Here is a 26,296-nt window from a genome sequence, read left to right as displayed (position 1 = left end):
CTGCAGCTCCAGCTGACGCTGGGAGGCGTTTGCTGGAGCGCTGAACAGCTCCGGGCTCGGCCTCTCATCGCTCCTCAACACTAAGTGGCACAGTTTGCCACTTCCCGACCTCACCACAAGCAGTGGGGAGCCCCAACTGGCCCTGCCTAAACAAAGCCAGGCTCAGGCTGTATTTTGCAAACGTCCTGACCTGGAAAATCCCCAATATGGAGCTCTACTCGACCTAGATTTTAGTGGCCGCTAATTGAACAGTTTTGAAGTAACTGTGCCATGAAGCAGCCCCAGGGTTGGAACAGATGCAGTCAATTAATTACAGCTGGAGAAACTCAGTCAAAAACCCCAGAAAGAAGGGAAGATTTAAAGGTCCTGGTGCATGAAGGGCTGGTGACCCTTCCATGCAGCATCCCTGGGTCACCTCCTCGTGTTGCAGATGCAGCCAAGGCACGGCCAGCCAAGCCAGCCTAGGGCAGCTGTGGCCAGCCTGGTCTGTGCACTTTACATCCCAGACTGGTGGTGCTGGGGAGCTGCAGGGCTGGCTGCAGTGACAGCTCACATGGCTGCTCTGAGACAGACAGCATCAGGAAGAAATGTACCCCAGCTTCAATGGATAGAGTGCACTAGAGAGGCTCTTCAGGTTCTGCTGGTCAGTGGAGGTGGTTCTGGTTCTTCCAGGTTGGATCTTGGCTTTGTGGGTGTTGTCTCTTTTGGAGGTTGGAGTGAGGTGGGGCTTGGTCTCTTCTGCCCAGTATGAGGGGATAGAATGAGAGGAAATGGCCTGAAATGGTGCCAGGGGAGCTTTAGGTTGGAGATGAGGAAAAATGTCTTTCCTGCACGAGTGGTCAGGGATTGGAGCAGGCTGCCCAGGGAGGTGGTGGAGTCGCCATGCCTGGAGGTGGCCAAGAAACCTGTGGCCATGGCACCTGGGGCCATGGTGGGGTTGGACTCAATGACCTTAGAGGCCATTTCCAACCAAGACAATTCAATGATTCTATGACAAATGGCACCACCTCTGCCCTCTCCCTCAAGACGTCAGCCACCTTCATTCTCTCTATTTCCCACCCCCCCCCCTTTCCATCCTGCTCTAAGCTGGCTGCATCCCAGCTGATGAGCCCAGCAGGGAAGCAGCACATAAGCATTGTCATCCCTGCATGATCCCTCCTTGTCTCTGCCTTAGCTGATAGCACATTCAGAACCTAATTGTTATCTCAGCAGAGCAACTCCATTATTCAGCCTGACACTGCACACCCCCCTCCTGTCCCCCCCAGCCCTCTTCAGCTGTTTGTTGCACTGATGTTATATTAATGAGGGCTGCAAATAAATGAGCAGAGAGATCAGAGTGCTGCTTGTTGGGGAGAAAACTGATTCTTACTTATTTATTGCTAGGACCACAGAGCATGGGGAAGTTTCATGTCATTAAAGGGACACTGCCACTGATAGCTGGGGCTCCCAGCCACAGGAAATATCTCCTGCTGCTCCTTTGCTTCTGTGACTACATGGTCACAGGCATTGGAGTGGCTGAGGGAGCTGGGGTTGTTTAGTCTGGAGAAGAGAAGGCTGAGAGGAGACCTCATTGCTCTCTACAACTCCCTGCAACAAGACTGAAGCCAGCTGTTGGTCTCTTCTCTCAAGGAGAAAGTGATAGGACAAGAGGGATTGGCCTCAAGTTGCACCAGGGGAGGTTTAGGCTGGACATCAGGAAGAACTTCCTTCCTGCAAGAGTGGTCAGGCATTGGAACAGGCTGCCCAGGGAGGTGGTGGAGTGGAGTCACCATCCCTGAGCAAAGTGGTGCTCAGGACCTCATCCAACCTGGCCAGGAACACCTCCAGGGAGGGAACAACCACAACCTCCCTGGGCAACCTCTTCCAGTCTCTCCCTACCCTCACTGCCAAGAACTTCTTTTTAGTATCTCTAATATCCTCTCCACATCCACCCAGGGCAAGCTCCTGAGACTCAAATATCCCCTGGCAGGGCACCCTGCTTTGAGGACTGAGACACAGACCTGAGGATGGAGACAGGAGATCTGTAACAGCACAGCTCTGCTCCTTCCTCCTTGGCCAGAGCCCAGGAGGGTTGCTTTCAAGCTGGACAGTGATAAAACACTTGTTGGCAGCCAGGAGAGCCAGCCTGGAAGCGTGCAGATGTGAGTCACTTGGTGGCTGGAGCAGAGGGTGGTTTTTTTCCCTCCTCCCTTTCTCTGCTTAGCTCATGGAGGGATAAATGAATACATCCAGGAGTTTTTCAGTGTTACCACTGTCTGAGTGGTTTGTGGTGGAGGAAAATCTCAGGCAGAGGCTGTCTTGCTTCTTGCAGCTTGTAGCATAAGCTTGTACAAGCAGAAGAGCCCTCAGATAAGGAAAGGCTGGGTTCTGATTACTGGCAGGAGAAGGTGAATACCCAAGCAAGCCTTTAAGGCTCATTTTATCTCTCTGTAAAGATAACTATGACTTGCCAAACAAACACACAAGAACCCAGACAAGGAAAGGACAGGCTCCCAACATTGCTTAAGGCTTCCATGTCTCTGCACAGTCAGCACCACCACCTCTGCTCCTCAGCAGCCTCCACACTGCACTTTACAAGGCACTGGACAAGAGAATTCTCTACTTATCCAAGGTGTAATGTGGCTGGGAAGAAGGTCTAAGAAAGAAACATCCAAGGCTCAGGCAGGGTGGATGGACCTTCCTCAGCCATATCCTGCTCCAGTCAGCCCCAGCCCTCATACAGCACCTCCAGTTTCCTTCCCTCCACCACAAAGCAGAGGCTGATGCCTCCCAGGGAGGTTGCTCTGGGCATGAGGCAGTTTGATTAAGCCAAGTCTAGAAACTAATCTGAGTTAGGAGGAAACTTCTACCTGTACTGGGGAGGGTGAGGGGGTGGGGGCTGTCCTTATTCCTGCTCTGCCATGAGCCTCAGAGCAAGAGGCTGCTTCAATCCAACACATTGCTTACACCCACACCCTCCACCTGCTGCAGCAGGGACACATGCTCAGGGCAAAGGAGGCTTTTCTTGGGGGGGAGTTAATTGAGAACCCCAACTTTTCTTTGGGTCCCACCTGATAACAGAGTGGGATAGCACGGTAACAGCACATTAATGGCACTGTTAACAGCCTGAGTGCACTTCCACTGCTGGGGGTGGGGGGGAAGCAAGCAGCTCCTGGGAGACATTTTGCATCCCTCAGTGGTCTGAAGAGAAACACCAGAAGCATCAACTAGAGACTAATTAGCTCCCTGGTTTAATTAGCATTCTTGCAACAGTCCATAGCGGTCACCCTGGCGCTGGTGAGTGACAAAGTGGGCAGCACAGCCTGGCCAGCTGCCAGGAGATCCACACTCAGAAAGCAGGGGAGGGGTTGAATCCCTGCTCCTTGGCTGGGTGGACAATGGGGAGGGGGTGGAAGGGAAAGAAGGAGGGAAGGGAAAGAAGGAGGGAAGGGAAAGAAGGAGGGAAGGGAAAGAAGGAGGGAAGGGAAAGAAGGAGGGAAGGGAAAGAAGGAGGGAAGGGAAAGAAGGAGGGAAGGGAAAGAAGGAGGGAAGGGAAAGAAGGAGGGAAGGGAAAGAAGGAGGGAAGGGAAAGAAGGAGGGAAGGGAAAGAAGGAGGGAAGGGAAAGGGGGAGGGAAGGGAAAGGGGGAGGGAAGGGAAAGGGGGAGGGAAGGGAAAGGGGGAGGGAAGGGAAAGGGGGAGGGAAGGGAAAGGGGGAGGGAAGGGAAAGGGGGAGGGGGAGCTCTCACCTCGGTGATGCGGGGGTTGGAGCACTTGACGTTCCTGCTGGACCAGTCGAGCCAGGGCTGGGCTGCGGTGGAGCCACAGTGTGGCCGCAGCGTGCACTTGGCCTCGGCGCTGCACCACCCGCACTCGAACTTGGGGTCGGCTTTCAGGCAGAGCCCGCAGCTCTCACGCTGGGCTGCACACTTGTAGAGGTGAACTGAGGGGAGAAGGGGGGGACACTCAGCAGGTGGTCAGGAAAGGAAATACCCACCCAGGGCTACAGCTGCTCCTGGACTTTGGAAAAACAGCATAGGAAGCAGAGTTACAGAATAGGGAGGGTTGGAAGGGACCTCTGGAGATCACCCAGTCCAACCTCCCTGCTAAAGCAGGGCACCCACGGCAGCTTGCCCAGGAGCACGATGGTCAGGGCAGGGGTTGGAAGCTCTGCAGAGAAGGAGACTCCACAACCTCTCTGGGCAGTAGGCTCCAAGACCCTCCCAGCAAGGAAGTTTCTCCTAAAGTTCACCCAACCCAGTTTGTGACCCTCTGATTCTGTGTTGAGTTTTGACTTAACAGCCACAGAGTGGACTTGCAGCTGGTTTCCAAAGCCAGGGCTGTACCACTGGGGCAGAGTGAGTTTGCTCTTATCCAAAGTGAGGTCCCCTGGGACCACCTCTCTGCCTGCAGCCTCACCGACAGCAGCTAACTCCACTCTGCCCCAGCAGCCACTTGCAGTCCCCATCAGCATCTTCATTCCTGTGACCTGAAAGCCAGCTCAGGCAGACTTTACCTTTCAGATCTTCTGGGTTGTCAATGACAAAGTTCCCATTCCAAACCACAGCAAAGTCCACAGCCAGGTTGCTGATGTCCATCCCATCGTAGAGGTACTGCAGGAGAAGATGGGAGAATGAAATGCTTGGGAGGATCTATCAGAGCCACTGTCAGGACAAGAAGCTGTGATTATTCTCTGCTGCAGGCTGAGCCACCACACTTCTGCACTTCATCTCCAGGGTCCTGCCTTGACTGCCTCCTCCTCACCAGGAAGAGATAATTAAATCAGATCCAGTCCTTGTGAGAGGTAACAGATTAATTATTCTGCTCACAGTGGCTGCTCTTGTCACTCAGTCCCCAGCTTATCAATACAGCCCCCTCCAGTTAATCAGACTGGAAGGGCTGCTGCCTTCAGGCTATCTCCTCACACAGTGTGGCTGGGAGCTTCCAAATCCCACTGCACAGCTTTGCCTCCAGAAACTGGGAAGAGCTGAGGGGAAATAGACATCACAGAAGGATGGAATTGTTTGGGTTGGAAAAGACCTGAAAGATCATCCAGTCCAACCAGCAAATGGGTGCAAAAAGGTCCTCTCCCACGTGCTCATGCAGCCCAGAAGGCAAACTGTGGGATGTGGAGGAGCGTGGCCAGCAGGGCAAGAGAAGGGATTCTGCCCCCTTAGGATGCTCTAGTGAGATCCCACCTCAAATACTGCCTCCAGTTCTGGTGTCCCCAGCAGAAGGAGGACACAGAGCCATTGCAGTGAGCCCTGAGGAGGCCACAAAGATGATCCAAGGGCTGGAGCAGCTCTGCTGTAAGGACAGGCTGAGGGAGCTGGGGGTGTTCAGCCTGCAGAAAACTCCAGGGGAACCTTAGAACTGCCTTCCAGTCCCTGAAGGGATCCTACAGGAAGGCTGCAGAGGGACTCTTCCTGAGGGTGTCTAGAGACAGGACAAGGGGGAATGGTTTGAAGCTGAGGGAGAGCAGGGTTAGAGTGGAACATAGGAAGAAATTCTTCAGTGTAGGGGTGCTGAGACTCTGCAATAGGCTGCCCAGGGAGGTGGTGGAGTCCCCATGCCTGGAGGTGTTCAGGAAACGTGTGGCCATGGCATCTGGGGACACAGTTCAGTGGCCATGGTGGGGCTGGATCAGTGGTTGCATTTGATGACCTTAGAGATCTTTTTCAACCTCAATAATTCAGTGATTCTAAAATCCTGCCAGCTCCTTTGGCAGGGCCAAGCCCACCCTGCTGAGGAGAGCCACTCTGCCCTGCCTGCTCCTCCAGCAGCACCATCCAGAGCATTCCCCTCCCTCTGCTCTGCTGTGCTCTCTCCCCTGGCAGTTTCCCTCCCCTGCACCAGCGCTGCTGCATTCATCCAGCTACTATGACCTGGAACTCGACAGCTCCCTGATAAGGGCTCTGTGATTCTCCTTATCTCCCTCTCTGAATTAGCCTGCCTTAACACCTTCCTCCACCCCCTCCTCCTCCTCCCTTTCCCCTCCACGACCCCCCACAGTCAGAGCGGCAGATATAGGAACTTCTCCTCTAATCAAACACCTCACAATTCCCACTTGGAATCCAGGAGGAGTCAAGCTCCAGGAGGTTTCACCCTCCCCGTGGCTGAGGCCAGCCCCTGCACAGCTCCTGGGAGGCGAGAGGCACTGCAGGCCCCGCGTTTGCCCCCTGCCCTGGCAGTGCTCACTGAGCTGTTCTGGCACTGGACGCTGGAGCTGTTGAAGCGCAGGGCGGGCACGCGGTGGATGATGCCCTGGATGCTGAGGACACACTCGTAGCCACGCTGCCCAGACTGGGGCTGGGGCAGGTTCCTGGCCTTCAGGGTGATGGGTTTCACCTCTCCCACCGGGATCAGGATCTCCTCCGTTGGGGAGAGCTGGGGACAGTCCTGCAGAGGAGGAAACAGAGAGAGGAGGGGGGGGTTACAGCAGTGACGGTGGCTCCATAGGGTCTGGCCAGGTCTCAGGCTGCTTGCTCCACTCATCCGGACAGGGCCAGGCACTTCTCAGTCCACCCATGAGCTGCAGGATCAGTGCACAAACAGAACCCCCCAGCACAGTCCCCTTGCTCTGGGACTGGCTGCAGAAGGAGCACCTCTGTTCTGCTCTCACAAGACCTCACCAGGCCTTGAGCAGCCTGAGCTGGTGGGAGGTGTCCCTGCCCACGGCAAGGGGGTTGGAAGTGGATGCTCTTTAAGGTCCCTTCTAACTCATCCTTCTAACTCATCCTTCTAACTCATCCCATTCTATGATCCCAAGCCCTTTGCCACCCTGCCCAGTAACTAAAGCATAACATCTGGGTGGCAATGCAGGAGAGTCATCCCCTGCAGGCTGGGCTATCCAGGGGAGAAATCCTCCTCCCACACTGATGCCCACACAGTGTGCCCAGGCACACTCCTCCTCCATCTCACAGCCAGAGCCATGGGATGCTGCTTCTCCACTGGCTCAGGCAGGTTGTAAATGAGAAACAGATGCTCCCCCAGCCTGGAGAAGCCAGGAGCTTGAACTGCTGCCTCATAAACCTTTTTAGTGGCACTTTTCCTTATATATTTTTTATTTTATTCCTAACAGGGACTTTCACAGATTAACAGCCAAGACTGATGTGGAGCTCCAGCAGCCAGCAGAGCAAGCTGTGCTGGGAAGGAAAGCAAAGCCAAGCCCTTTTCTGCAGTGAAACAGGGAGGAAGGCAATGCCACCAGGAAGCTCAGCTCCAAGGTTCTCCCAGCCCCTGGTATCATGGATCCAGCTCCCAGCTCAACCTTTACCCCTCCACCACCCAGATCAGCTCCAAGGTTCTCCCAGCCCCTGGTACCATGGATCCAACTCCCAGCTCAGCCTTTACCCCTCTACCACCCAGATCAGCTCCAAGGTTCTCCCAGCCCCTCGTATCATGGATCCAACTCCCAGCTCAGCCTTTACCCCTCCACTACCAAGATCAGCTCCAATGTTCTCCCAGCCCCTGGTATCATGGATCCAACTCCCAGCTCAGCCTTTACCCCACTACCACCCAGATCAGCTCCAATGTTCCCCCAGCCCCTGGTATCATGGATCCAACCCCCAGCTCAGCCTTTACCCCACTACCACCCAGACCACCTCCACTGCTCCCCCAGCCCCTGGTATCATGGATCCAACTCCCAGCTCCTCAGACTGATGACATTTCCCATCCTGAGCTGGCTCTGCACACAAGTTCCTTTCCCCTCTTAATGCACCACAAATTCCACCACCTTCTACCCAGGACCTGGATGCACTTAAGGTTTTCCACTTAACCTCAAAGTGAGATTGAGAACCAACAAGAGACCAAAGGCTCCACTCCTGAGAGGTCCCTAGCTCCATGGCAAGCCCATTTTTGGGAGGAAAGGCATCCTGGAATCAGAGAATCATGGAATTGTTTTGGTTGTAAAAGCCCTCTATGATCATCCAACCCAACCCCACCACAGCCACTAAACCACAGCCCCAAGTGCCACATCCACAGGTTTCATGAATACCTCCAGGATTGGGGACTCCACCAGCTCTTCCAGGGAGGTGGTTGAGGCCCTGTCCCTGGAGGTGTTTAAGGCCAGGCTGGATGAGGCTCTGGCCAGGCTGATCTAGTGTAGGGTGCCCCTGCCCATGGCGGGGGGTTGGAATTGGATTGGTCCCTTCCAACCCTGACTGATGCTATGGTACTATGAACTCCCTGGGCAGCCTGTTCCAATCCCTGACCATTCTTGCAGAGAAATTTTCCTTATCTCCAATGTAAACTGGAAGCTATTTCCTCTTGCTCTATTATCTGACACCAGAGAGAAGAGTCCAATCCCCACCTGGCTCCCACCTCATTTCAGGGAGCTGTAGACAGCAATGAGGTCTCCCCCCCAGCCTCCTTTCCTCCAGGTCTCTCAGCTGCTTCTCCCCAGCCCTGTTCTCCAGACCCTTCCCCAGCTTCATTTCCCTTCTCTGGATCCTCTCCAGCCCCTTCCCCAGCTTCATTTCCCTTCTCTGGATACTCTCCAGCCCCTTCCCCAGCTTCATTTCCCTTCTCTGCATCCTCTCCAGCCCCTCAATGTCCTTCTTGGGAGCGAGGAGAGCAAAACTGCGCCACGGAATCTTTGGTCACATTCTGATTGCAAACAAGAAAACCTCTCCACCCACATCACCAGTGGGAGAAGCTTGGTGCAGAGTCCTGAGAAGAATGACTGTGTTATGGTCCATTATCCTTCCTGGCCACTGCCAGCCGTGAGATGACTGCTAAAGAAAGGTTTCTCCCTTCAGAGGCAGGAGGGAGGATGCACACTTCCCAATCTGTGCTCTCTCTGGGGCTCAAAATGCTGCTAGCAAGAATCATTCTGCCAGCATTAGAGACAAGCAGGACATCATATACAAAGCTATATATTTGTATTTCCTCCTTTCCTTTTGTTTCAGTGGAGGAAAAATGTCACATTTGGCTTCTGCTGGGAAAAAAAGAGTAAAATCAAGGGATGCAGGCTGTGAGGGCTGCTCGGGGAAACACCACGGAAGGCAGGCAGGCAGCCCCTGGGTGCTGGCTGACAGCTCCAGTGATCACACTGATAAGGGGCTATTTGTTTTGGGGTGGAGACATAGAGAGGGAGATGCCACAGCAGAGAGACAGCCCAGGGCGCCCACAGGGAGCCACAGTGCTGCTGAATTCCTCACTGGAGCGAGGGAAGCCGCAGGGGCTTGGGGAGGGCGCGGGGGGCTCGCTCGGGTGTCACACATCTTGCTGGAGGCTTCTCCTCCCTGTCTCTGCTGTTTCCCATCCAAGTTGGTTGCTCAGCCTTCAGGGGTTTCTTATAGATATAGATATAGATATAGATTTGTGGGGTTTTTCCCCCCAAGTGGTGCAGCAGTGATGCAAACCCCCAGCTCTGCACACACCTTCCATGGGGTGGCTGAGAGCAGGGCTGGGTCCGAGCCACGGGGCTCGCTTGGGTGTCACACATCTTGCTGGAGGCTTCTCCTCCCTGTCTCTGCTGTTTCCCATCCAAGTTGGTTGCTCAGCCTCCAGGGGTGTCTTATATATATATATTTGTGGGGTTTTTCCCCCCAAGTGGTGCAGCAGTGATGCAAACCCCCAGCTCTGCACACACCTTCCATGGGGTGGCTCAGAGCGGGGCTGGGTCCAAGCCGCAGGGCTCGCTCGGGTGTCACACATCTTGCTGGAGGCTTCTCCTCCCTGTCTCTGCTGTTTCCCATCCAAGTTGGTTGCTCAGCCTTCAGGGGTGTCTTATATATATATATTTGTGTTTTTTTTTCCCCCAAGTGGTGCAGCAGTGATGCAAACCCCCAGCTCTGCACACACCTTCTGTGGAGCAGATGAGAGCGGGGCCGGATCCCGGATGGGTGCTGCGGTGGTAGCATCTCAGTCACAGAATCCCAGCATGGTGAGGGTTGGAAGGGACCTCTGGAGATCATCCAGACCAATCCCCCTGGCTAGGAGCACCCACAGCAGCTTGCCCAGGAGCACAATGGCCAGTTGGGTTTGGAATCTTTCCAGAGAAGGAGACTCCACAACCTCTCTGGGCAGCCTGCTCCAGGGCTCCAGCACCCTCACAGTTTTTCCTCATGTTGAGATGAAACTTAGAATCATAGAATCAATAACGTTGGGAAAGACCTCAGAGATCATCAAGTCCAACCTGGCACCCAACACCTCCTGACTACTAAACCATGGCACCAAGTGCCACATCCAATCCCCTCTTGAACACCTCCAGGGATGGGGACTCCACCACCTCCCTGGGCAGCACATCCCAATGGCTAACAACTCTCTCTGGGAAGAACTTTCTTCTCACCTCCAGCCTAAACCTCCCCTGGCATAGTTTGTGACTGTGTCCTCTTGTTCTGGTGCTGCTTGCCTGGGAGAAGAGACCAACTCCCTCCTGGCTACAGCCTCCCTTCAGGGAGTTGGAGAGAGCAAGAAGGTCTCCCCTGAGCCTCCTCTTCTGCAGGCTAAGCAACCCCAGCTCCCTCAGCCTCTCCTCCCAGGGCTGTGCTCCAGACCCCTCCCCAGCCTTCTTGCCCTTCTCTGGACACCTTCAAGTCTCTCAATGTCCTTAAATTAAGGAGCCCAGAAGTGGACACAGGACTCAAGTTGTGGCCTCAGCAGTGCTGAGCACAGGGCACAATGACCTCCCTGCTCCTGCTGGCCACACTGTTCCTGATGCAGGCCAGGATGCCATTGGCCTTCTTGGCCACCTGGGCACACTGCTGGCTCATGTTCAGCCAGCTGTCAATCAGGACCCCTAGGTCCCTTCCAGCCCCTGAAATTCTGTGGGGCTCAGGTCTGGTGCTGGAGCCTGCACCTCCCCACCTAACAGCCAGGATGAGCTGAGCCATCCTGAACCCCCCCAGATCCAAGGCAGCCTGCAGCCCGTGGAGCACACAATTTCTCCCCTAATCAGTTTACTTTGTTTTTTAATTCATGAGAAGCAAATCCTGCAGCGAGTTAGAAAGGGGCCATTATTGCCTCCTCTCACTAAACAAACACAGGCTGAATCCTCTCATTATCCTCCTTGACTTCCCTCCACCAGAATAAACACAACCCAGAAGAGATCTTGCTGGAAGAGACAGACCAGGGCTGGGAGGCAGCGCGGCCTCCCCGGGAATGCTCTGCACATGGAGTATCATCACACACCGTTTACAAAGGCCATTTTCTGCTGCTCCAACACTGTTTTTTTGGGGGGAGTGGGGTTTTGTGGGTTTTTTTTTTCAGCCTCAAACATTCTGTGGTCTATAAATGCCTTAAAGACCCACGACACCACAGCTGGCTCGCGGAGCGCAGCGCCCGTGGTTATTGTTTGTGTGCAACGGAGCAGTTTTAGTAGGTCAAAGCTCTTCTTGCTCTTGTTTGGAGAAGAGGGGGGGAAAAAAAAAAGCCCAACCCCATGAAACTGCCTAGAAAATGGCAGGAGGGCCTTTTGAGGGTGGGATTCACCCCAAAGGGTGGTGAAAATATCAGGGAATCATCAGGGTTGGAAGGGACCTCAAGGATCAGCCAGGTCCAACCACCTGCCGTGGGCAGGGACACATAGTATCATAGCATCAGTCAGGGTTGGAAGGGACCACAAGGATCAGCCAGTTCCAACCCCCCTGCCATGGGCAGGGACACCCCACACTAGATCAGCCTGGCCAGAGGCTCAGCCAGCCTGGGCTTAAACACCTCCAGGGCTGGGGCCTCAACCACCTCCCTGGACAACCCATTCCAGGGCTTCACCACTCTCATGGGGAAGAACTTCCTCCTCACCTCCAGCCTGAATCTCCCCACCTCCAGCTTCATTCCATTCCCTCTAGTCCTATCACTGCCTGAGATCCTGAGCAGTCCCTCCCCAGCCTTCTTGGAGCCCCCTTCAGATCCTGGAAGGCCACAATGAGGTCACCTCGGAGCCTTCAATTCTGCAGACTGTACAGCCCCAACTCCTTCAGTCTGTCCTCACAGCAGAGCAGCTCCAGCCCTCTGCTCATCCTCTGAGCCCTTCTCTGGACACCTTCCAGCACCTCCAGATCCCTCTTGTACTAGGGGCCCCAGTACTGGAGGCAGTACTCCAGATGGGGTCTCACCAGAGCTGAGTAGAGGGGGAGACACCTCACACCACAGCAGGCTGCTCACAGCCACATACCTTGGGGTTGTACTTTTCAACTGAAACCCAACCAACCAACCCCAAACAACAAACCCCAAACCTCCACAAAGCTTAACTCACTACAGCAACATTAACCTTCCCAACACAAATGAAGCTGGCAGAGGAATGGGAACCCCCCAGCCACAGTTGTGCTCCCAATGACAGAAAATGAAGGTCCCCATCACCCATGCAGATGCATTCTTCTTCATGTCTTGCTGCTGGAGGGGAGAACAGACCTTGCACCTTGGAAACCAAACAGGAAAAGAGAAGCAGCCCAAGGGTGACTTTGCTCCCTGCTAAATCCCTTCCCCAAAGCCTTTTGTCCTCAGCCCTGTGCTCTGTGTGTCTGTGTGCTGTAACCAGGCTTTCCTCCATCACTTTATGAAGTGCTGGGATATTGGCAGCCATGCAAACCATGGCAGGCTGGAGAGGCCATTTCTCACCCATCAATCATGAAATCAGAGAACTGTTGAGGTTGGAAGAGACCTTGGAGATCACAGAGTCCAAATGCTCACCTAGAGCTCACAGTCCCAGCACTGCTGCTAAGCCACTGTCACTAAACCACATCCCTCAGCACCACCATCCATGTGGCTTTTAAATACCTCCAGGGATGGAGATTCCACCACCTCCCTGTGCAGCATGATGCAAAACAAAGCTCTAAGAGCCAAGGTGCTTCTCTTCTGAGGCATCACAGATTCCTGTAGTTATCACCTGCTGATGGCTTCACTGACCACTTGCTACCCCTGTGACAAAGCACTGAGCCATCCTGTCCTCCACATCACCCACATCTACTGCTGAGCTCTGCCCTTGCAGCTCTGGGCTCTGGCCTGTTGTTCAGAGACAGAAAAAGCTGCTCCTTGGGAGACCCCACCTCAAATACTGCCTCCAGCTCTGGTGTCCCCAGCAGGACACAGAGCTGTGGAGTGAGTCCAGAGGAGGCCACAAAGATGGTCCAAGGGCTGGAGCCCTCTGCTGTGATAATAGGCTGAAGGAGCTGGGGATGTTCAGCCTGCAGAAGAGTATACTCTGGGGGGACCTTTGAGCTGTCTGCCAGTACCTGAAGGGATCCTGCAGGAAGGCTGCAGAGGGACTTTTCATAAGGGTGTCCAGAGACAGGCCAAGGGGGAATGGTTTGAAGCTGAGGGACAGCAGGGTTAGACTGGAGCTGAGGAAGAAGTTCTGCAGTAGGAGGGTGGTGAGACTCTGGAATAGGCTGCCCAGGAAGGTTGTGGATGCCTCCCCCCTGGAGGTGTTCAAGGCCAGGTTGGATGATGCCCTGAGCAGCTGAGTCTAGTTGAGAAGTGTCCCTGGGCACGGCAGGGAGGTTGGAGCAGGTGATCTCTGAGGTCCCTTCCAACCTGAGCCATTCTGTGATTCTGGGTTGTGTTCTCATGGGAAGCAGGACAAAAAGGCAGCATTGATCTTGGTCAATGCAGCCACAAGGCAACAAGGAGCAGCACTCATGATGAAGGGTTTGCTGTCCCCCATCACCTTGTCAAGGGGCTGAGCCTTTGAGCTCTTTTCCTTTCTCAAGACGAGACGACTGAGGAGCATCAAAGGGAGCTCATTACACACTGAATCCCACTGGGACCCAAGCTCTGATGGGCCAGGACTGAAAGGGAATATTCAAGATATTTTCCCTTAAATTAAATATAAAGGCACCAGAACACTTCCCACCCACGTGAACACGTGTGGAGATCAGCTGTGGGAAGAGGCACACAGGGCTGAAAGTAGGGCAGCAGACACCAGTGCTGCTCCCTCCACGCTGGAGCTTCTGCCATGGGTAGCACTGCTCCAGCTCCACACCCCACTGGTGCCCTGCTAGGAAGGGAGAGATGCTGCTGAGCAGTTAGCTCAGGTGAAAGGTGCTTAGTGATGGCAGCAGGTTGGAAGAGACCCCCCAAAAGTCATCTTGCCCCAACCCCCCTGCACTCAGCAGGGACACCTCCAAGTACAGCAGGCTGCCCAGGGCCACATCAAGTCTGACCTTGAGTATCTCCAGGGATAGGGCCTCAGCCCTGGGCAACCTGTTCCAGTGTTTCACCACTCTCCTTGTGCAGAACTTCCTCCTGGTGTCCAACCTAAATCTGCCCTGCTCCAGTTTCAAGCCATTGCCTCTCATCCTCCCTCTCCAAGCCTTTCCACACAATCCCTTCCCAGCTTTTTTTGTAGGACCCCTTCAGGTACTGGAAGGCTGCTCTGAGGTCTCCCTAGAGCCTTCTCCCCTCCAACCTGCACTGGCCATATCCTTTCAGCCCTCTGATCATCTTTGTGGCTCTCCTCTGGACCCACTCCAGCAGGTCCATGTCTCGTGCTGGGGGCTCCAGAGCTGGACAGAGTACTGCAGGTGAGGTCTCCCCAGAGCAAAGGGCAGAATCACCTCTCTCAACCTGCTGGCCACACTTCTTTTGTTGCAGGCTGACATCAGCTTACACCCCCTGGCAAGAAACAGCCTCTACAAGATGAGGATGACAGAAGAAGTTCTTTGGAGACACAACAGTGCTGTGATCCCAGCAGGGTCTGGCAGACAAACCAACTCCTCCACTCACTCCTTCCCTCTGTGTGATCTCAGGCAAGCCCTGTGAGCTCCCAGGAGGGAAAGGGAGATAATGGCATTGTCCTACTTTACCAGAGACTTCTCAAACACTTCTGAGATCATGGGGTTGAAGACCTACAAAGCTGAGAGCTACAACTGTGAAGCCTGGGAAGACAACAATGCTTTGAGTGTGGAGGAGAAAACCCCCACATGACTGGAGAGAAGGGAAAGCAAAGGCTTTTGCTTCCTCTTTTTATGTTGAAAGGAAGTTTCTTGGCTTTGAAAGCTTCTGGGTTGTCCCCAGGGTGGATGCTTCTCCTTGGGCATCCCTTTGCAGCTCTTTGAGGCTGCTGTGAGCCCTGTGTCTTGTCTTGCAGGAGGCAGCATCTGCTCAGAAGACCTGGCAGAGCCATTAATGGGCCATGCCTCCTTCCAACTGCTAAAAGCATCTTTGGACTTGAGCCCCACACCTTTTATTGACTGCTAAGAGAGATGGCTCCTGCTCCACAGCGCTGGAACCTGGATCACATCTCCCTTCCAAAGTCTGGGGCTGTTCAAATCCATAACTCCCTTCTGAGTCAGTTTACAGGCAGCCTCCTGCCATGAATTCCAGACCTGCCAACACAACCCACCCAATGAGTCCCACCAAGAGCTCAGCATCTGCCTTGCTGCTGCTTGCCATCTGGCAAGATCCCTGCAGGCCTTGTATGGAAAGCAGAGCTGCTGGGGTGTGTTGGTTCTTCGAGGAGTCCTTGCTCAGGGGAAGTTCTCCAGGCAGTCACAGCTACCCCTGAACCTGAGCACAGCCACAGGTCAGAGGGGGGATCAGCTCTGGTGTTTGAGTCAAGGCACATCCCTTCAGCTAGGCTGACTCTTGCTATGCCCCTTCAAAGGTCCATCTGCACTTTTGGGGCCAACCAAGAGAGGACCTGTGATAGGACAAGGGGCAATGGATAGAAACTCCAGCACAGGAGGTTCCACCTCAAGATGAGGAGGAACTTCCTCACTGTGAGGCTCACAGAGCACTGGAACAGGCTGCCCAGAAAGGTTATGGAGTCCCCTTCTCTAGAGACATTCAAGCCCCATCTGGATGTGCTCCTGTGTGCCCTGTGCTGGATTCTATGGCCCTGCTCTGGCAGGGGGTTGGGCTCGATGGCCTCCGGAGGTCCTTTCCAACCCCTAACATCCTGTGAGCCTTCGAGCTCCCAGCTCCTGGCAAGTCAAAGAGCTTCCCATGGTGTCAGTTACACAGTCTGTGGCACAGGAAAGCAAAGAAGAAAGAGCTGAGAGCCTGGTGTGGTACCTCAGAGACGTTGATCCGTCCCTCCTGGAAGGAGCAGGTGGTGGGGTCATGGGTGCAGAGGTTCCGGTACTTGCACCAGTGGCAGCGGAAAGCGCTGTTCACACAGGACAGGCACCTGGGGGAGGAAAAGGAGGACTTCTGGAGCAGGTGATCACCTTAGGAGGTCTACACAGTCACAGCCAGGCCCAGCCAGCAGGCCAGGCTCAGAGCCCTTCATGGGAAAATCATGTCAAAAAGAGACAACGGAGTTCCGGTTGCTGCCATCCCTCCTGGAAACTCAAACCCAGGAGAAGGCAGAGGAGCAGTGGAGGGGCTGCAAGTGCCCCCAGGCAGAGAGAGGCTGGGGCTGTGCAGCCTGCCTGGGGAACAGGGGCTGTAGGTCGGTCTGGACACAGACAGAAGAGCAGCACACCAGGAGGCAGGGCTCACTGGGATGAGGGATACAGGCTACCATGAGAGGCAGCATGGGGGGACCACAGCACCCCCAGGGCTCCTTTCATCCTGGCACCTCTGCTCCACATTCTGGCTCAGCACAAAACTAAAGAGTTGAAAGCAAGCCTGAAAAAACTGCAGCCAGCCAAGCCCAGCAGCACACACAACCCTCCTCCAAGTGCAGCAGAGAAGGTGGCATGGCTTGAGCCTTCACATCCCGAGCAGAATGACCGGGAGGGACACTGAGCTGGCACCGATGGCTCCCACCAGCCAGCTCCAGCAGCAAACCACACTCCTGCAGCAAAGCTGGCAGCTGACCCCTGCCACAGGAGATGCTGCCCAGCCCCAAGGGTCAGGTCTCCTGTTCCCCATCCAACTTCTGGCAGGCCATGCCCACGTTTCATCTTGGGGCTTTGCAGCTTGCTCTGTTTCCAGAGAGAAACCTACCAATGCCTCAGGTCTGGAAACGTGGTTTTGAGGTCAGCCAGCTGCATGCTGCCTTCCACCAGCAGATGTGTCCCATGGGTGGGTACCTTTCTGTGATGTTCAGCAGCAACAAGCCCCCCTGCCCTACATGGAGCAGCCCCTGCCCCTGCAACACACCTGAGCTGCAGTACTGGGCTCTCAGGGCTGCTCTGCCCCAAGCACTGCTGCTTACTGCAGCTGAGATACAACCTCTGTGCCCACAGCCCAGGGCTGGAGATATCCACATCAGATCCTGCCCCCATTTCTCCTCCATCATGTTGTAGAGCATCCTCAGAGCAGCCCTGCCACCATCTCCTCCATCACACCATGGAGCACCCTCGCAGCAGCCAGCACCCTGCTCTCCTGACCGGTGCAGCATCCAAGGGCTCTGCTTTCCTCACCTCCCTGGACCTTCTGCTCTGCCTTCACCAGCTGCCTGGGAAGATTCCTCCCAGTTCACAGTTGCAGGATCATGCAGCTTGGGGGCACCAGCAGGTTAAGGTTTTTCCAGGCTCACTTGTCTCAGAAGGCAGGAAAGAGCTACTCAGCAGCCAGGGAAGTTGAGAGCAGCCAGGGACCGGTGGGCTGCCCTTCCGCCACACGCGTCTGCTGCCTGACCCAAGCACCATCACAACCCCCACCCCCAGCCAGGCCTGGAGCCCAGCATCCCCTTTCCTCTTCCCAGTTGGTGTTTGGCTCTGCCTGGGGCCGGGGAATGAGCACTCACAGCTGGTGGGCACTGCAGTTGTAGAACTTGAACTCGGTGCTGACGAACGTCCTGCCTGTCTCCCGCGACTTCAGCTGCAGCACGACGCCGAACCAGTCTGGGGATGCAAACCACAGCCTGTCAGCCCCCCACCAGCAGCCAGGGCAGTGACAGCAGACCTGGGGGCACCCACTCCCCACCTGCCAGCGTGCTGAGCCAGCTGCTTCTGGGGTAGAAGAGAGAAGTCATAGAGTTATAGAATTGTCAGGGTTGGGAGGGACCTCAAGGCTCAGCCAGTTCCAACCCCCCTGCCATGGGCAGGGACACCTCACACCACAGCAGGTTGCTCACAGCCACATCCAGCCTGGCCTTAAAAACCTCCAGGCAGGAGGCTTCCACCACTTCCCTGGGCAACCTGTGACAGTCTCTCACCACCCTCATGGGGAAGAAGAATTTCCTCCTAACACCCAATCTGACTCTCCCCATTTCTAGCTTTGTTCCATCCCCCCCAGCCCTCTCACTCCTTGACACCCTCAAAAGTCCCTCCCCAGCTTTCTTGTACCCCCTTCAGATCCTGGAAGGCCACAATTAGGTCTCCTTGGAGCTTTCTTTTCTCCAGACTGAACAACCCCAACTCCCTCAGTATGTCCTCCTAGCAGAGGAGCTCCTAAGTGAGGAGCAAAGTCAGGTTACTTTCATATCCCTGCTGCCCCAGTCATCAGGACCCTTGCTCCAGTGAGTCTGCAGAGGTTCCTCAGGCTGAGAGCTGAGCACCCCACACTGGGTGAACCCTGCCCTCCAGCACCCCAGGGTGCTGGGCTGGCTGTCTCCAAACTAAAGCAGGATGAATGGCAAAAGGCATTGGAGACCCAGGGTCTAAACACTGCCTTGGGTAGCAGTTGAAATGATTTTGGAATCCCCTCCTGCTCCCCAGAGGATTCTGTCTCCAGCATAAAACCACTAATTGAGTCTGCTCTGAGAAGCAGCCCAAGAGCAGACTAGGAGACAATACTGGAGACAGGGAATTAGGGAAGCTCTTTAGAAACCTCAGGACTGGGTTAATTAAGAGCAGATTGTTCTTCTGGAGCTGCTGTGGGGAAGCCTACACAAGCCCTGCTACCACAGTGGCTCTTGGCTCCCAGTGATCACCAAAGTCTCAGGCTCCACAAAATGCCTTAGAAATACAAAGATATCAGCAGGGAAGCAGAGTTGACACCTGGAAGGATGCCAAGGAGAAAATGAGTTTTAAGCAAGTCACAGTTTGGTTATGGGAAGAGAAAACATGACAGTGGAGATGTTAATGAAGAGACAACCCCAGAGATCTGCACCACCAAATAGAAACTGCATCCTCCTCCTCCTCCTCCTCCTCCTGGGTGCTGAGCCAGGCTGAGGGGAGGGCTCCTGCTTTCCAGACCCACCTGGCATGGCCAGGCTCCAAGAGCCTGCCCCAGGGCTCATGAACCACACTGGGAGGGGGGCACAGACAGGCTGATGAGCCACCCTGGTAGGAACAGACAGCTCCTGTCCTTCCTTGGGGAGCTGTCTGGCAGCACAAGGAGGGTGTAAGGATGGGGCAAGCATGTGGTGCTGCCTGCTCCCCTGCTCCCAGCCTGTCTTTCCCTGTGTGGGATGCATCTCTTCAGGATGAAGCATATTTAGCTCCCTGGGTTTAATTCAGGAGGATGAACTCCTCCAGCAGCACCCCCAAAGGGTCTGCTGCAGCCAGAAGATGCTTCTAAACCTACACCCAGCACTCTCTGGGGACACAAGAGCTGCATTGCTGGCCAGAAGTCAGTCACTTACCCTGGTCCAGAGGTATGGCAGGCACATCTTTGGCTGCTGGTGAAACACAAACGACCCTGCTGCCTGAAACCTGCCCTTCCACCTCTGTCAGGTTCCCAAAGAGGCAGGTGACCCCAGCTGCCAGGTCTGGAGCATAGCTCACCAGCAGGCTGAGCTGTGGCCAGGGAAAAGAGGAGAGACAAAACACAGTTAGAAACCTGTCAGCAGGCAGAGCTGCCTGAGTTCTCTTCCTCTTCCCAATACCTGCTCTTCTCCCATTCCATCCTGACCCCCTTCAGCTATCCACCCACCCACAGAGAGCCCTTTTGAGGGAAGCAGAAGAGGAAAAAGAGAGCCAAGGGTGCAGGTTCTCTGCTGACACAAAAGCACCTTGCTGAGCCTTTGGGTACTGCATTTTTTCTGTCCCCACTGTCTGCTCTGCAGAAACATTGCCACCCTCAATGCCCTCTCAGGAGCTGGTGACAGCAGGAGCAGCATCTTGTCCCTCAGGGAGGACAGCAGCAGTGCCTGCCCCAACAACCCCCTGCACACAGAGCAGCTCCAGTAAGCCCCCAGCTCCATGAGCATCCCCTGCAGAGAATCACAGAACTGTTTTGGTTGGAAGGGACTCTGTAAGGTCACCCAGGCCAACCCTTAACCCAGCACTGCCAGGTCACCACTAAACCATGGCCCTCAGCACCACATTTGACCCTCAGCATCACATTTCCAGGGCTTTGAAACCCTTCCAGGGATGGGGAATCCACCACTGCCCTGAGCAGCCTGGGCCAGGGCTTAGAGGCAGCCCTGCCCTGGGCATGTGTGGCCAGCAGAAACAAGCAAGTCCCCACTGCCCCAATCATGACTGGGGACTGCTGCCATGGCAGACTGCTGTCTGAAGGGCTGAGTGGCCTCCTGGCAGCCCCACACCACTTTGCCCCCCAGTGCCAGGGGTGGGGAGGAGGCAGGTGGCCCTGGTGGGGAGCGGGAAGGGGCTGCTGCAGGGGCAGCTGCTGTGGGGTGCTGGAGGGCTCAGAAAGCAACAGCTGGGATGCTTCAGAGAGCCAGGCCTGAGCACAGCTCACAGATGAGGGGTTTTGGGAAACAAAGCCTTTCCTTTCAACAACTAATGAAACCAGACCAAGAGAAATGTGAGCTGAGGCCCAAGGGGAAGGGGAATTTGTTTCTGCCATCCCCACCCCCCCTTCCTCCCCAGCTCGGATGACCACTCTCCTCCCCAGTCCCTCTGCGAGCCTGACTTCATGAGAACACATTTGTGCTGGTGGGCAGGGAGAAAGGCTGGAGAACGGACTGCTCCCCGGGAGCCTGCAGAGGGCTGCCACTGCCTCCCACCGGCAGCTCCCCCCCTCCCCGCGGGCCGGCAGCACTTACCGGGAGGCTGTGCTGCGAGACGGAGATGCTGCTGGGCTGCACGGTGATGCTCATGCACTGCCTGATGCTGCCTGCGAAGCGGTGCGGCTCCTCTGCTCGCTCACAGCTGTCCCTCGGGGAGCACCTGACACACAGAACCACACATCAGAGCCTGGGCAGCACCCGGGGGGAAGGTGTCCAACACATGAGGTGCTGCAGCTGAGCAGGAGCGAGCGAAAGGGAAGGGCAGAGCTAGCAGCGGGACCGGGGGTGATGCTCTGCTCCAGGGCCCAGGTACTGTTAGAGAGCCACAGACTTGCTTGGGTTGGAATAGCCCTCTAGGATCACTGAGTCCAACCAGCAACCCAACACCACCATGGCCACCAAAGCATGTCCCCAAGTGCCATGTCTACATGGCTTTTGAATCCCCCCCAGGGATGGGGACTCCACCACCCCCCTGGGCAGCCTGTTCCAATCCCTGACCACTCTGGCAGCAGATAATTCTTTCCTCATCTCCAACCTAACCCTCCCCTGGCACAATTTCAGGCCATTTCCTCTCGTTCTATCACCTGATACTAGGGAGAAGAGCCCACCCCCCACCTCACTGCAACCTCCTTTTAGGGAGTTGCAGAGAGCAATGAGGTCTCCCCTCAGCCTCCTTTCCTTTCTCCAGACTAAACAATCCCAGCTCCCTCAGCTGCTCCTCATAAGACACACACAAGAAAAAAGGTTAGGATCAGAGGGCAGTGAAAAATATTCTGTGATCAGAGGAGAAACAAACCACAGATAGCTCAGGAGCCATTCCCAGTCCTGCCTGCACCGGGACACAACCTGGAGCTGCCAAGTCCCAGCTGGCAGTGGGGACAAGTAGGTGCAGGCAGGCACCCTGCCACTGCTCAGCCCAGCCTCTGCAAGCCACAAGTTCATCATATGCACAGAAACTAACCCCAAAAGCTCTACCAGGCAATAAGAAGATGATCACAGAATCAGTCAGGGTTGGAAGGGACCACAAGGATCATCCAGTTCCAACCCCCCTGCCATGGGCAGGGACACCCCACACTAGATCAGCCTGGCCACAGCCTCATCCAGCCTGGCCTTAAACCCCTGCAGGGCTGGGGCCCCAACCACCTCCCTGGACAACCCATTCCAGGGCTTCACCACTCTCATGGGGAAGAACTTCCTCCTCCCCTCCAGCCTCAATCTCCCCACCTCCAGCTTCATTCCATTCCCCCTAGTCCTATCACTCCCTGAGAGCCTGAGCAGTCCCTCCCCAGCCTTCTTGCAGCCCCCTTCAGACACTGGAAGGCCACAATAAGGTCACCTCCAAAGCCACCAAGGTCATTAATCATCTCCCCCTGGAGCCCAGGAGCATGGCAGGGCCAGGAATGGGACTTTCCTCCCTGGCTGCACTTTGGCTGGTGGTCACACCTTGGGGTTCCCATTCCCATCCTCAGGAGCACATCCTCTGAGCCCACCAAAGCAAGCAGGACTGCTCCTAGCACAGCCTGTGCTGCAGGCTGCTTCACTCCCCCTGTTCTTCTGCTGGAGTGGAGGGAAATGAAGCTGCTCCCAGCAGGTACAGGAGGCCCCACCAGGAAACCAAGGAAGTGTTCCCAAGCAGCTGTTGGAGATCACAGCACTGCATCCCTCAGGGGTTTTCTATTTTATGGCATCTGGGGAAAGGTCCTTTCCTTCCAACCCCCCCTCCCTGGGCACACAGATGACATCTTGGCCTTTTGCTCTTAATGGTCTTAATAAGCTATCAGCAACCTGTATCACTCCTCACTCACTGACCCCTCTTTCAAGTGGGTGACACAAAGGTCAGGGGCTGGAGGTGCTGTCACCAGCCCCACATGCCACCAGCAAGTTCCCTTCTGACAGCTCCTTGAGCCTGTGTGTTCCTGGAATTAACAAGGTGCTGCTGTCAAAGTCTTTGTTTGCCCAGGTCCCTGAGGAGCAGCTCAGGGTGGACCCAGACACACACACAGGGAGCAGAGAGTCATAGAATAGAATAGAATTAACCAGGTTGGAAAAGACCTCAGAGATCATCAAGTCCAACCTCTCACCCAACACCATCTGATCAACTAAACCATGGCACCAAACAGCCTCATCCAGTCTGTCCCTAAACACCTCCAGGGATGGGGACTCCACCACCTCCCTGGGCAGCACATTTCAACGGCCAATCTCTCTTGCTGGGATGAATTTCTTCCTCACCTCCAGCCTAAACCTCCCCTGGCACAGCTTGAAACTGTGTCCTCTTGTTCTGGGGCTGCTTGCCTGGGAGAAGAGCCCAACCCCCACCTGGCTACAACCTCCCTGCAGGGAGTTGGAGAGAGCAAGAAGGTCTCCCCTGAGCCTCCTCTTCTCCAGGCTAAGCAACCCCAGCTCCCTCAGCCTCTCCTCCCAGGGCTGTGCTCCAGACCCCTCCCCAGCTTTCTTGCCCTTCTCTGGACACCTTCCAGCAGCTCAACATCTTTCCTAAACTGAGGAGCCCAGAACTGGAGACAGGACTCCAGGTGTGGCCTCAGCAGTGCTGAGCACAGGGCAGGATGAGCTCCCTGCTCCTGCTGGCCACACTGCATCTGATAGTCCTAGAAGGGTTTGGGTTGGAAGGGACTTTAAAGATCATCCAGTTCCACCCTGCCCCCTGCCATGGGCAGGGACACAGATTGCCATCAGGTTGGAAGGGATCCACAAAGGTTCATCTTGTCCAACCCCAGGGACACCTCCAACCAGATCAGGCTGCCCAGGGACACACCGCATCTGGTCTTGAATGTCTCCAGGGATGGGGCCTCAATCTGTTCCAGTATTGCACCACTCTCATTGTGCAGAACTCCCTCCTGATGTCCAACCTAAACCTTCCCTGCTCCAGTTTCAAACCATTGCCTCTCATCCTATCCCTCCAAGCCCTTCTGAACAGCCCCTCCCCAGCTTTCCTCTAGGACCCCTTCAGCTATTGAAATGCAGCTCTAAGCTCTCCCTGGAGCTTTTTCTTCTCCAGGTTGAACAACCCCCAACTCTCAGCCTTCCAGCAGCCCAGGCTGCTCAAAGCCTCATCCAACCTTGCCTTGGACACCTCCAGGGAGGGAGCAGATCTGCACAAACACCTCCAGCCCACACCAAGGCTGACTTCTGCCATGCACATCCAGCTCTGAGCAGGTGACAAGAGCCTGGCCAAAGCAGGAGCAGCACCCTCTCCTCATGAGACTGTTTGCTTATGATTGATGAAGTTCAGCTAATCAAGTGGGGTTTGCACTGTCCCTTTCCAAACCACCCATGGGATTTGGAGCCCTGCTGCTGCTCTCCTCACCCTCTGCCTTTTGTTTTGGTACCTTCTTGGGGGTTTTTTTAGCAGTCTAATGGAGCTAAATATGAGTGGTGCTGAAGGAAGAGTTATTGAGGTTTAAGTGAAGCTGTAAGATAGCTTTAAAGTGAGCTCTTGACTGGAGCCTTTATCTCATTGACTCGCTGGAATGGCTCTTTTTTTATCATACTATTTATGGCAACAGCCCTAACAGAGATAAATAGGTCTGGAGACAATAACACACTTGCAGAGAGCAGCATCTGGAAGTCTTGCAGGTTTCAATTCCCACTGGGCTCAAGAGACTCTTTAACCATCTCCTTGAGGCCTTTGCTTGCTTCCCAAGAGTGCTCTCTGGAGATAAAAAGGAGCAGCAAAGGACCCTGCTCTCATGTGAAGAGGCTGAGCTTGTAGGGCAACAACCCCCCAGCCAGGAGGACCCAGCTTTGGTGCTGGGCAGGGCTGGGTTGCTCAGGCATCCCCCTGCTGCTCCAGGGCCCCAGGGTGAGCAGGGCAGGTCTGCTGAAGGACCAGCACCTTTCCATACCTACTGCTTTTTAGCACCTTCTCGAGTGCCCTGCATCCAGGATGCCTCAAAGCCCAGAGCAAGGCACTTGCTGCCCATGGCCATCAGCTCTCCAAGCTCTTCTTCTAGGGCAGGAGCTCCTGGGCTGCTCCAGTGCCTGTGTTCAGCTTCAGCTTCATGGTGAGAGCTGCCCCAGGGAGATGCCAGCATGACCAGAGCCTGCTCCCAGAGCTCACCAGTGTGATCCTCACAGATAGCTCAGTCATGAGCATCACTACCATCAGCACCTTTAAATTGCAGGTGTGGGAGCAGCTCACAGTGCAGCAGAGCCTCAAGCCCCGGCTCAGGCCTCCAGGAGATGACAGAACACAAGCAGCAGGCAGGGAAAGCTTTCTGTGAGACTGGGCAGTGCAAGCTTGTCCCAGGACATCTCAGATCCTTTTGCCTCCCCTTTCCTGCTCCTGGCTGGTGGTGTGGAAGGCAGGACACTGCCTGATGCCAGCTGGAGTGAGGTCTGTCCATCCCTCCCTCCCATGTCCATCCCTGCTCACACATCCAACTCAACACTGAAAGCTCAGGGTTTGCTCTGGCCCCCTTCAGCTCAGTCCCTGCATGTCCACACTCTCAACAAGCCTCTGACACCGCAGATGTGGCTGCCAAGGGCACAAGGAGGAGATGCCTTGGGGCTGGCACAGCTCTCCCAGCTTCCCTGAGCTGCCTGAGGGTCTTGGTACCCTCAGGACACAAACCCTGAACCAGAGGAGCAAAACCCCACAACGAGCAGGGGGGAGAAACAACTGGATTTCAGTCCCAGCAGCCCCAGGGCTGGGACCACCACATCCACTGCTGATGGCCACCACGCCCCCTGCTGATGGCCACCACACCCCCTGCTGATGGCCACCACGCCCCCTGCTCATGGCCACCACGCCCAGGCTTGCTCAGGCCACCACACCCCCTGCTGATGGCCACCACGCCCCCTGCTGATGGCCACCACACCCCCTGCTGATGGCCACCACACCCCGTGCTGATGGCCACCACACCCCCTGCTGATGGCCACCACACCCCCTGCTGATGGCCACCACGCCCCCTGCTGATGGCCACCACACCCACTGCTGATGGCCACCACGCCCCCTGCTCATGGCCACCACACCCCCCTGCTCATGGCCACCACGCCCCCTGCTCATGGCCACCACACCCCCTGCTCATGGCCACCACACCCCTTGCTGATGGCCACCACGCCCCCTGCTGATGGCCACCACACCCCCTGCTGATGGCCACCACACCCCTTGCTGATGGCCACCACACCCCCTGCTGATGGCCACCACACCCCCTGTTGATGGCCACCACACCCCCTGCTCATGGCCACCACACCCCCTGCTGATGGCCACCACACCCACTGCTGATGGCCATCACCCCAGGCTTGCTCAGGCCAGCAGGCCCACTGCTGGTGGCCACCATGCCCAGGCCATCAGCCCCTCTCTTGCTGTTTCAAGGACAAAAAGCTCTCCTCCTGCCCCTCAGAAGCCACAGCAGGAGCACCCAGCCTGGCCTGCAGCCCTTCCAGCAGCAGCTGGCCCCAGTGGCAGGAGGACCACGGCAGAGTCAGAGGAGAGAGATGATGGCAACTTAAAGACAAACACTCCAGCACTTGGGGCCTCCAGACAAATATGTCAGAGGCTTCAGGATCAGCAAGATAAACTCCCTCATTTACAGCTGAGGACAAAAGCTAGGGGGGAAAAAAATGATGGCAGCTCCAAGCAGGCCAGGGAAGTGCAGAGGCTG

At 55.5% G+C, this 26,296-nt stretch overlaps 1 protein-coding gene across 1 annotated transcript in view; it reads right to left on the bottom strand.

Annotated features, from left to right (window-relative positions):
- Positions 1 to 26,296, bottom strand: part of PLXNA2 (plexin A2) — a 221,599-nt gene that overhangs the window by 55,175 nt on the left and 140,128 nt on the right. Inside the window, 7 exon segments of the mRNA XM_068159599.1 lie at positions 3,727 to 3,920; positions 4,494 to 4,590; positions 6,176 to 6,376; positions 15,935 to 16,049; positions 17,559 to 17,655; positions 19,341 to 19,494; positions 20,709 to 20,832. Of these exon segments, the coding sequence (XP_068015700.1) occupies positions 3,727 to 3,920; positions 4,494 to 4,590; positions 6,176 to 6,376; positions 15,935 to 16,049; positions 17,559 to 17,655; positions 19,341 to 19,494; positions 20,709 to 20,832 (982 nt within the window).

This window comes from Melanerpes formicivorus, unplaced genomic scaffold (assembly GCF_026170545.1).
Source record: "Melanerpes formicivorus ecotype bairdi unplaced genomic scaffold, bMelFor1.0.p_v2 SCAF_46, whole genome shotgun sequence".
In the NCBI taxonomy this organism is placed as follows: domain Eukaryota; kingdom Metazoa; phylum Chordata; class Aves; order Piciformes; family Picidae; genus Melanerpes; species Melanerpes formicivorus.
This window is presented reverse-complemented; position numbering and strand designations above follow the sequence as displayed.